Here is a 12,032-nt window from a genome sequence, read left to right on the forward strand (position 1 = left end):
ACAAATAAATGAATCACTGACCTAGTGTTTTAATTGCCCCTGTGAGTCCTCCAGGCATCTCATCTTCTCTTGGGCATGGTACATGATTTCCTCATGCTTCTGCTCTGTGCAGGAAGCACAGGGCTATTCAGAGGCCCAGTTCAGGGTCTCTGTCGCAGGACCAGCTAGCTAATGGCTACTGAGCGGGGCTGCAGAAGCTCCTACTTCAGCTTTATGTGAAGGGACCATTCCAACATTTGTTGCCAGTCTTTGATTTTTATGAGATGATATTTAATTATGAGATAATTTGCTCAGTGCACTTATTATCCAAATCTGACCTTGTCAGCTGTAACAATATGCAATAATATTGTTACATTACTTATACAATATGTTACTATATACAGACTTGAAGCCTGAACTCACCTAACTGCAGATCCTTCCCAGAGCCTCAGGACTGGGTACGTGAGTTCTGTGAAGCTGCAAGGGAAGGTGTTCAGGTGAGCCATGCCATCACTGACATTGTAGAATGAAAGGATTCCTGCTTCATAATCCAGAAAAACACCAGTGTGATTGGGATCATCTCCTATGGGGAGGGATTCACTCCCCCTAGTGAAATGCCCAGTATGCAAACTCAAAGTTCTTAAGGCACGAGGATGCTCTGTTCCAGCCGCATTGGCAGGTTTTGGAGTCTCCTTTCCTGTCAATGGAAGGGTAGGCTGCACCAGCCCGCCCTCCTGCTCCAATGTGGAGCAGGTCCACTTCCCGGTAATGGCTCCCAGAGGAAGGCATCCCTGCTTAGCACTTGCCATAACTTACTGAATCTCTGGGGACCACAAAGGTAGAACAACTTCCTCCAGTTACAGCTTACTGTCATCAGACAGTCATCAGGCAGTTACAGCATCAGGTGAAGGCTGTCATGCTCCTAACTGCAAAAACCAGGAGAAAAAGAAATCTCTCATGAAACTGAACAAGTTTGAAATGACAGTCACACAGGACAGGTCAAAAAGCTACAGGACTTTGAAGAGATTTTTCTTTGAATATGCTGTCCTACAACTTCAATATTGAATTGCCACATGTCTCACACAGGTTTTCCTTTCCTATACCTCAGTAGTTTACTGTGATGTCATATGCTGTTTTCATGTTACAGAAATAACCCCAACATGATTTGGCAGCCTTAAACAACCCCCTTCACTCTTTCTGTCAAGTCTGATAAAACCAGTGTCGGGTACTTAAAGGACATAGGTTTAATAAAGACATCTATTTTTTCTTGTAAGTGAAATACACAAGACACGACAGAGAGGATCCCCACCAGAACCCACACACCACAGAGCAAGGGCAGCTCCGCCACTAGGTAAAGACCGTAACAGGCAAGTCTCGCTGTGTTCAGTCCGCCTATTAGCTCGTTAGACTGCACATTAGCTCCTCCTGCCGGGAGAGCAGAGGCTATGTCAGACAAGAACCTAGCGGTTGCGGTTGAGGCAGGGTCTGCCAGCACACTGCAGGATGGAAATGAGATTAACCCATTGGCTAGGACCCTTTGGGGAAATCCCAACAGTGGAAAAATAAAACCGCTTAAAAGCAATCTAAAGAATAAAATTCCAACCGCACACACACAATCTCTCCAAATCCAGGAAGAGCTGTTTCCTGTGTGTAGGTACATTGCTAGCACACACGCAGAATGCTAAGGCCGCTCACAGCAATGTGTCGTGGTTTAAAACCAGGCAGAGGGCTCCTTCACTCACTTCTCCCCCCCCCCCTTGCCCTCCCCCTACTCCCAGAGGGATGGAGAGGAGAACTGAAAAGAATGCAACTCCCACGGGTTGAGATAAGAACAGTTTAGTAACTAAGGTATAACACAAATCACTACTGCTACCACCAATAATAACAATGATAAAGGAAATAACAAGGGAAGAGAATACAACACCTCACCACCAGCCGACCGATAACTCGCCCCCCCCCCAGCCCGACCAAGCACTGACCGATATCTCCTTTAACCCTGCAGTCTCCCAGCCCTTCCGGCTAACTCTCAGTTACCTCCTGGGCATGACGTGCTGTGGTATGGAATACCTCTTTGGTCAGTTTGGGTCAGGTGTCCTGTCTCTGCTTCCTCCCGGCTTCCCCTCCTCCCTGGCAGAGCATGAGGCTCACAAAGTCCTTGGCCAAACCAAAACATCCTTGTTATCAGCTCTGTTCCCAGGCCAAAAGTCAAAACACTGCACTGCACCAGCTACCAAGAAGGGGAAAAATGACTGCTACTGCTGAACCCAGGACACAATGGAAACTTCCAAGTCTGCTACAGTGCAAGGATGTGAAAATGTACCACAGGCCTCCCCATGAAGAATGGGATCCTTTGGCTTCTGTCAGGGCATAAGCACATGGCCACACACCCTTCCCAAAAAGGGTGAATGATGTCATTATCAAAGAGAAACTGACATTTCCCTGTAGGCAAAAGGAAAAGCACTGCCCCCTCCACTAAAATCATGGCTATTGCTCAGGGTGATTAGGATCTCTTTCTGTTAAAGAAATCAGACAATTTAGGCTTCCTCCTGCTGTTTCCAAGTGGGTTGCCCTTCCTCAGACCTTCGTATTACACTGCAAAAAGGAAGACCTAATACAGGTCCTCAAGATTGAAAGACTCATGTGACTCTCTTCCACGTATGTTTAAAATTATTATGAATTTCATACAGACCTGGAATCAATGCTATAGAAGGAACACCTCACAGCTCAAAAATCAGGAAACGAACTAGTTCACCAAAATACCAACAGAAAGAACATTAAAAAGCAGTGAGAAAGACGCTACTTACATTCAGAAGGATCTACAGAGAAGGTGACTAGAACAGTTTACTTTGAGAATACGAGGTAGAAAGAGACCATACAATACCACCTCCAGCAACTGAATAGGATCAGCATGCTGCTGTATTTGTCTGGTCTGATGCGAGAAGGCCTCTAGGGCTGCAAGCTTCTCCTGACAGGCCTCCAGCTGCTGTTCATGTGTTTCCAGGGCTTGCTCAGACTTTACATCAATGAAGTGTGCCAGACTCCCTTCTTCCCAAAGAAGTAACTGGAGCTCAGTTACCGACAGCTGTCTTTTGCTCATAGTGGCATGTGCCTATAGATGAAGCAGAAAAGCATCCTTCCATACTCAACAGACTATAACCATTTCAGGCATTTATCTCCCAGGCTTTCAATGTTATGTTTTGGTTGGATTTTACTGATTTGAAAGATCTCTTGAGAAACAGGTGCTTGCCCTTTAAGGGAGTGCTGCCAGGATTTACCTGGTGATGTCCTGGATGGAAAAGCTCGAGGGCAGGTTCCAAGATGTTTAGTTATGCAGAAAATGCTGTTTTCAGCCAGAATGTAACAGGGTCGGGTATTAACTGCTAAAAGCAGCAGACCTGGTCCTTCAGCACTAACAATTTGCCTTCTTTTAAAGCAAGCTATTGAGAGGGAGGGTGTAGGAAAACTTCCAAAATAAAGTAACATTAAAGCATAATGTCCTAAACTTCTGCAGAGTTCCCACCAGTTCTGACCAATTTTCTGTAACAGAGATCCTTTTCCTTAAAGCAAAAGCCATTTCATGATCTATAAATGGTGGAGCTTAGCATACCTTCCCATTCTTAAGACAGAATCAATAGAGCTGTGGTGTTTACTCAAATCTGAAGCCACACTATTCACTAATGCAGTTCAGTGCAATGCAGCTTACATCACAGAAGCTGAAATAACATCCATAGCTGGGGCTATTTACTATTCATCACTATTTACTATTATTCATCACCCCAAAAAATTCCGACATTGTTCTTCCAGAGGTGTTTGGCTAATCAGGGTGTGAGAGCCAGGCTTCTGGAGACTCTGTTCCTCTTCTCTCCTTTTGATAGCAATATGTGGCGATGAATACAGGGAATACACTCTTTTCCTGAGAAGCAGTAGCTCTCTGGGTCTTTGAATAGCTACAGAGAAAACAAAATGTTTCTCCTTGGAAAATGACCAGCGGAAAAGCAAACCACGCTTTACCTTCAGATCACCCTGCTCTATGCTCCTTCTGTTACCAGCTTCTTGCTCTGTTCTGTCTTCTAGATCCTTCAAGCAAAATGCCATGAGCTCCTACACAGCAACAAAATGAAATCAAAATGAAATAAAATAGTTTCATGACAACACCTGTAAAAAACAGATGTCAGTATCCAGCTGGCTTTCCATACAGAGAAGTATGTCACTGAAACATTCAGTTTATGAGGGTTGTTAAGGCCAGTAGTGATGAACAGGAGGATTTTCACACTTCATCTGCTCCTGGTGGTTAAACTGTTAACATTCAGAAAGCTGTGCAGATTAGTACCACCTTCATAAGGAACAGGGAACCCTATGGTGAAAACAACAAAGACATAGGCAATGCTGCCCCATGCCCTCCGTGCATTAATGTTACAACAGAGCCTCCCAGTAAATACGAGATAAGCCAGCTCCAGAGCTGTAGCTGTTGCCAGTGTCCTGTTCTGCAGCTGGGACCCAGTCCAGAGCATCTGCATGCACAGGTACCAGCTTACTGCAGCAAAGACTGACAAAGACCACAAAGCAAAAACCAAATCTTTCTTCTTTGCTTGTAAAACACATCATGTCAAGCACTCACTCCCTCATGACACTGGCAAATACTTATGCCAGCCCCAAGCATTTCTGGCTAAGCATTACTTTCGTTACAGAGGTAAATGAAATAACTGCTTCCTACCAGTTGAGACACTGTGTCTGCAGCACTGGCAAGCCACCCATGTCATTCACCATGAGGAACCAGCTCCAGAAACATGCCTTTAGGGATCGCCTACATGCCCCAACTCCTTCAAGTGAAAATGCTCTAAAGGCAAGGATTTCTAAGAGATGAGACTCCAGCAAGGCTCACAGGACACATACCAAGTACACAGCATGCTGACCCCATGTCCTGCATTCAGGAGCACAGAGGGTGTCCTTCCAGTTGATTTTATTCACTCTTGGATCCAGGCATGAGCAGGCTGATGAACCTTGCACAATGGTTCTTATCTTCTTAAGCATCCACAGCTAGCATTTGCTGAAAGCACCAGGGAAGACTGTCACATGCTGCCTGGCTGGTGTCACATCACTGGGACGACACAGAGTAACTGCTCACAGCAAACAGAATCATTGGTCAAAATACCACCTATTGGGCTACTTTTGGTAGTTTGTGCTGAAATCTCTGCAGCACTAAGCCAGTAGATGTCAGCAGATCTCTTAGAAACAGCGTCAGAGGGGACCCAAGTTTCTAAATCCCGCTCACTTCCGATTTTGGTCAGCAGCAGCATCTGCTCCCCTGTTCAACAGCCCCCCAGGCAATCAGCATTAACCCTTTGCAGAGGGATCATGCAGGGAAGCACTACTTTATTCTGAGTCAAGCAAACTTTCAGGAATCTTTTGTATGTGTCTGTATATTTCCTGTAATCTAGTTTTATGTAGATTAGAAAAAACATTAGTGCTACATCAGTTCAATTTTCATGTTCAAGTTTGATTTTCCTGAAAAACAATATAATTTTGAAGGTCCTAATTGTGCTGGTACTGGAGGTATTTTGTGTTCTAGCTTTTCCATTAAGTAAATGAAAACAGGAATTCTTCTGCGGCTCAATTGCTCACTATTTCATTTAAAAATATGGGAAATCATTCTAGGCTATCAGAAATGTCTTGGTGCATAGGTTTCTTACTAATTTTACTAAGTAAGATAAACTCTCAAACGTCTACCTTTCAAACTATGCTTTCTGCAACATCATGGAAAGATAGCGTGTGTTATAAAAGAGAATTAGGACATTATGAAAACTTTGTATTTCTTGTAGTGTTTCTGAGTTGGTTGCGTACTAGCAGACTCCTTCAACACACATATTTTAAAACACTGAAAATCAAAGTATCTCTGACAAATAGGGATGAAGAAAAGCAAAGGCAATCCATTCTTTTTACGCCACAATTGTTAATACAGATGATAGACCTTGGGCTGCCCAGTCCTCTGAGTCAGATAACCAAGACTGCAGGAACAGTGACTTTCCATTTGCGGGCACTGTACAGAACCAGTTTATACCGGCTGAATGCTCACAATCCATGTGGCCTGATGGGATTCATCCCAGAGCGCTGGAGGAACTGGTGGATGTTACAGCGGAACCCTTCTCCATCATCTGCCAAAGGTCTTGGGAGTCTGGGGAGGTCTCTGCTAACTTGAAGTTGGCCAGTGTTACTCCAATTTACAGCAAGGGCATGAAGAAAGGCATAGGAAACAACAGACCTGTTAAGTCTGACCTCAGTACCTGGAGAAATTATGGAAGAGATCATACTGGGTGCTGTTGAAAGGCATTTAAAGGACAATGCAATCCCCAGGCACAGTCAGCATGGGCTCACAGTGGGAAAATCCTTCTTAATTAACTTGATACCCCTCTACAATAAGGTCACCCATGTAGGGGATGAAGGGAAGGTGGTGGCTGTAGTTGTTCTGGATTTCAGTAAGGCTTTTCATCCTGTCCCTCAGAGCATCCTTCTGAGAAGCTGTCCAGCTGTGGGATGAGCAGACTCATGGTGCACTGGGTGGTGGACTGGCTGAAGGTCAGGGCCTGAAGGATTGTAGTAAATGGGGCTACATGTGGCTGGCCACTGGTCACCAGTGGTGTTCCTCAGGGCTCAGTTCTAGGGCCAGTGATGTCCCAAGTTTGTATCAACGGTCTGGAGTTTCACGTACTGTTAGCAAGTTTGCTGATGATACTAACAGAGGTGCTGTTGGCTCTCTCTCAGTATAAGGGGCCTTGCAGGGGGGATCTAGATAGATTGGAGCATTTGGCAATGAATGAATGGGATGAAATTTAACAGGTCCAAATTCTGGATTCTGCACCTGGGACAGAGGAGCACTGGACACAAGTATAAATTGTGGGAATGGTTCAAACTGCATCAGAGGAGATTCAGACATTAGGAAACATTTCTTTACAGAGAGGATTGTCAAACACTGGAACAGGCTCCCTAGAGAGGTGGTGGATGCCCCAAACCTGTCAGTGTTGAAGAGGCATTTGGACAATGCCCTTAACAACAATGCTTTGACTTTTGGTCAGCCCTGAACTGGTCAGACAGTTGGACTAGGTGAACCATGTGGCAGAAATGCAGAGCTGTCTGCACACTGTAGAGTCACAAGCAGACAACTTGGCAGCAGTACTGTCCTTAGCTGTGTCTGTGCTGTGCACTCATTGCCACAAGTGCCAAGAAACTGGTTCAGCTCAGCAATAACCAGTGACCCTGCCACTGCTGAGGGGCAGCACTGTCTTGGGATGGGGGAAGGCATAGGGGAGGAAGGATGAGGGTATGTAGAACTCACTGTACTGCTGACAGTTTTGTGCTACGGTCCTAAAACTAGATCAAAATGCAAGCATATCTTTCCATTTCTCCTTTCTGTAGAGCCACCTACCCAATAGTCCATGAACTGACAGTAGAAATTCAAGCAACCAAGCTGTCATATGTCAGCAACAGACCATCTGTTTCTGAAGCTCTTGCTGAGATTTGCCTTCTCAAGGGGGATGCAAAACCCATCAGAAGCAAAGTTATGCACTCACTTTGGAGAGATAACTGCCAAAACCCACTTCTGAGGCAATCCCCGGAAAGGCAGGCTTTGGTACACATGGATTCCTAAGAAATATCCTCCTTAATCAGCATGAGCAAATCTTGTGTGTGCTCCAGGTTTCTGATACCCTGGGAAAGATTTACAAGGCATATAATGAGTTCTTTTCTTAACAGATTAGGACAGATAATACCTCTTGCTTCAGGCATGGAGTTCTTGCAAAAATCACTTCTGCCTGCTGCCACGGAATGAGCACTGTGTGCAGTTCTGGTGTCCCCAACATGAGAACAACATAGAGCTGTTTAAGCAAATCAAGGGAAGGCCAGGAGGATGATTCCAGTATGAAGACAGGCAATAAACACCGTGACAGACTGCAAAACATGCCCCTTCCACAGTACAAACCATACAGTTTGTACACATAGTACATGGTGAGTTTAGATTAATTCTGTTTCCAGAAATAGCAGTTTTCTGTTGCTGGGAAGACTGCCTAATCCAGCAGAGCTCACAGGAATTGGATTTGGCTGCTGCCTGTGATTAACCTGGTGCCCAGAATCTTGCACAGGCCGGTGCTGCACCACAGAAGTTGTTTGCAGCACACACACATTTGCTGGAGTTGTCAGCGAATGGCATCCAGAGAGAAAGGGACAAAATCCTGGTACAGACGCAGCAGGTAAGCTGATGTCAGCTTCACTTCGGCTCATCTTGTAAACTAGTTCTGCAGGGCTCAGTTTTATGGCCAGTCCTCTTTAATGTTTGTATAGATAATCTGGATGCAAGAGTTGTGGAATCACAGAACCAACTAGGCCGGAAAAGACCTTTGAGATCAAGTCCAACCATTCCCCAGCACTGCCAAGGCCACCACTAAACCATGTCACTGAGGGCCTCATCTACATGGTTTTTGAACACTTCCAGGGATGGCAATTCCACCACTGCCATTGGCAGCCTTTTCCAGTGCCTGACCACCCTTTGAGGAAAGGAACTGTCCCTAATACCCAGTTTAAACCTCCTCTGGAGGCCATTTCCTCCTCTCCTATCACTTGTTACCAGGGAGAAGAGACCACCCAACCAGTTTTCTATCCATCTAATTCTCCACTCATCCAACCTGGATGTAATGTTGTAACAAACAGTGCTGAAAGCCTTGCCACAGTGGGGACAAAAGGCACCTCCATTCTCCCTCCAAGCATAAATCCAGCTGCTTTGTCACAAAAAAAGCATGGTAGAGGCAGACACAGTCTGCATGATTTACGTTTGGTAAATACATGACAATAGCACCTCCTCTTTGATGTGCAAAGAAATATGCGTTTGGAGGAGTTGCTCCATAACCTTCCCAAAGTGAGCATGACCAACCTGTAGTTTCTTTGAGCATCAATCCAGTATTTTCTGAAGGCTGGTGGAAGGTTTGACATTCTCCAGCTGTTTGGGACCTCTCCCAGTCTGTGAGATTTCTAATTTGACAGGGAGCTGTTTAACAAAAGGCACCCTCAGATGCAGCACATCTGGTCCAATGGATGGGTTGTTGTGGTGGAGAAAAGAGTAACATGAAAAGTCAGCTCTGCTTGGCAGTCTGAATACCTTGCTCTTACTTGGATTTCCCTGGAAATTGGCAGCACTGCATTTTGACTGTCCATATTTGAGATCATTCCAGAAAGAAGCTCTCAACATAAAATCCCACTGCTCTGTTCAGGGGAAAGAGAAGGAGGACTTCTTTTAAGACTTTGATATTGTACCAAAATCTGAACATTTTCCTGAGACCTCATTAAGGCCAACTCTTTGCAATCACAGGAAACAACGTCACATAAACCCTTTCATAAAGGAATTTAAGTTCTTAAAAGTGCTTCTGAATCACACTATTCTAGCTGGAAAGCTGTTTGGGACATTTTTTCTAATTTGTCTCCTAAGCATACACACACACACACACATAACTTGCATCCATTTGCTTTTGGACAGACACAGTTCCTTAGCTTACAGCACTCTTCTCCCTCTTTAATGTCCAGTCTCAATAATTAATACATAATGATTTTTCTCTGTCAGTATTTATCCTGTTGAACTGGAGCACAAGATTGTAGCTTTGGCTACATGTATGTTGGGTTCCCTATTGCTCATAGCATACAAGCTTCCCCCCAATCTCAATTTGCATTACTTGGCTGCAGATGGCCAGTACTGTGCATGTAATACTGAATACATACCATGACTAGGTAGACCTTGAAAATACACAGAAGATAGACACAGAATTTATGTGACATTTGCAGATCATCAGTATTCAATCTATTTGCATGTTTGTTCTATACCTTATATTTACCCCACAAGAATCACCAGGATATGTCAAACACACATTTAAGTTCACTGCTAACCAGGAGGAGCTGTGGTACCCCTTGAGAGTAGAAAGGCCTTACAGATTGGCCTGGGTAGACCATAGAGCTGGGCAATCACTAACCATAGGCAATTTAACAAGGGAAAGTGCCAGTTCTCCCCCTGGGATGGGGTAATCCTGGTTATACACAAAAACTGGGAAGTGTGAGCCTGGAAAGCAGCCCCATGGAAAGAGATCTGGGGTTTGGGTTGATGGCAAGTTGAATGTGAGTCATCAGTGTGCCCTGGCAGTCAAAAGGGCAGCTGTACCCTGGGGTGCATCAAGCACAGCACAGCTAGCTGGTTGGTGGAGGTGACTGGCCACCCTGCATGGCACTAGTGTGGCCTCATCTCAAGTTCTGGGTACAGCTCTGGGTGCCTCAATAGAAGGACATCAAGGGCAAGACTTCCAAGAAGCGGCTGAGGTCACTTGGTCTGTTCAGCTTAGAGAAGGCTAAGGGGTGACCTCATGGCAGTCTACAGCTTCCTCAAGAGGAGCAGCAGAGGAGCAGCTGCTGATCTGCTCTCTCTGATGACCAGTGATAGGACACAAGGAAACAGAAGGAAACAGCATCCAGGGGAAGTTCAGAGTGGAAATGAGGTACAGATTCTTTACTGAGAGGGTGGCTGGTCACTGGAACAGGATCCCTAGGGAAGTGGTCCTGGCACCAAACCCGTCAGAATTCAAGGAGCAGCTGAACATTCTCAGCCATATGGCTTAGTTTTAGGTAGTCCTGAGAGAAGCAGAGAGTTGGGACTCAGTGAACCTTATAGGTCAATTCCAACTTAAGCTATTCTAAACTATTCACCAGGAAGCCGTGCTCTGCCCTCAGGGCCTTGCCATTATCAGGTGTAACCAGTCACCAGGCCTGTCATGTTTCATCATTGTCACTGAGGCTCTACAAGCATCACCGACACCAGTGGATCTTCAAATGGGTCTGAGCACCACCATCACCTGCTGTTGAGGAAGCTGTATAAATGAAAATCTTTTAAATAACTACATTCGTCAACATAATTTACATAATCTCATTGAAACCAAAACCAAACTTCTTGTTTCATCACCAGCTTTGTGTGGCCCTGCCTAATGAAACTTCCTACAATTCAGTTTCATCCTCTGCTCAGGATGCCTTTTTAACCATCGTTATGGCATTGCAAAGTGTAACCCGCGCATCTTCAGCTGAAAAGACAGCCAAATAGTAAGTCTAAGGAGTGCCTCAATTCCTGCACGTTTCCTTTTGACTAGTAATATCTTCAGAAAGCTGATGGTTTAGGCAAGACTTTGAGTTCTAGTTTTTCCACAGTTTCAAGAGTATGACACGTTATATGGTTTTCTTATGATCTCCCAAAGAGGATTAAAAAGGTCTGTCCTGCACTATGATTAAGGTGGCAAAACTTCCCTGTCACGTGTCTGTGGCCAATACCTAGAGTTGTGTGATCATGCACAGACAATGAGAGCAAAGAGAGGAAATACCTCTCACTGCGCCATGACAGTGCATCTCTTCCTAAGAGAAAGAACAGGACAGAGCTGTGTAAGTGTACGTCATACATTTATTACTGAACAACTCTCTCAACTCCGAAATTGGGCACAGGGATTAAAAATAATTCATTGCACTACCTAGTAAAGCATTACTAGTAACTCTCATAAAAAATGTACAAATTTTGTTAAAAATTTATCAAGCCTTCAAATGATTTGGTTACAGATATTTATAATACATTTAAAACTACATGTTAAATGACACAACAGCATATGATTTAAAGAAAACACTTGACAAAATACTATTCCAACAAAACCCATAAGCTATCATTATCATTAGCAAATCTGAAATACACATAGGAAAATGAGGTAACAACGTACCAAAGGAAAACAACACAGCTTTTACAAAGGCCCAAAGATAACTCAGTCAAAAATGTGTTGTCTACAGTTAAAAAAGTTGGTAAATCTCATCCCAAGAATTACACAACGCAGTAACACTGTGAAATCACATTCAGGAGCCTGTACAAAATGGCATACAACAAAAAGGCTTTATTTTTTTTTTTGTAAAGCCACAAAATGAGACATTGGAATTATCTGTAGGCCTTGATATCTACCAGAATGTCAAACTGGCAGTTTATGAAACAAAAACAACCCCACAGC

General features: G+C 44.3%; 1 protein-coding gene across 1 annotated transcript; it reads right to left on the reverse strand.

The window, feature by feature from the left end:
* Positions 1-91: 91 nt before the first annotated feature.
* Positions 92-7,411, reverse strand: TRIM14 (tripartite motif containing 14). Its single transcript, XM_062624525.1, is given in 7 exon segments — positions 92-104; positions 403-570; positions 572-760; positions 762-901; positions 2,861-3,088; positions 3,991-4,080; positions 7,400-7,411. Coding segments are annotated over 7 exon segments (840 nt in total).
* Between the last annotated feature and the right edge of the window lie 4,621 nt (positions 7,412-12,032).

This window comes from Pezoporus occidentalis, unplaced genomic scaffold, assembly GCF_034315485.1.
Source record: "Pezoporus occidentalis ecotype Australia unplaced genomic scaffold, CSIRO_AGI_Poc_V1 ctg269, whole genome shotgun sequence".
Taxonomy (NCBI): domain Eukaryota; kingdom Metazoa; phylum Chordata; class Aves; order Psittaciformes; family Psittacidae; genus Pezoporus; species Pezoporus occidentalis.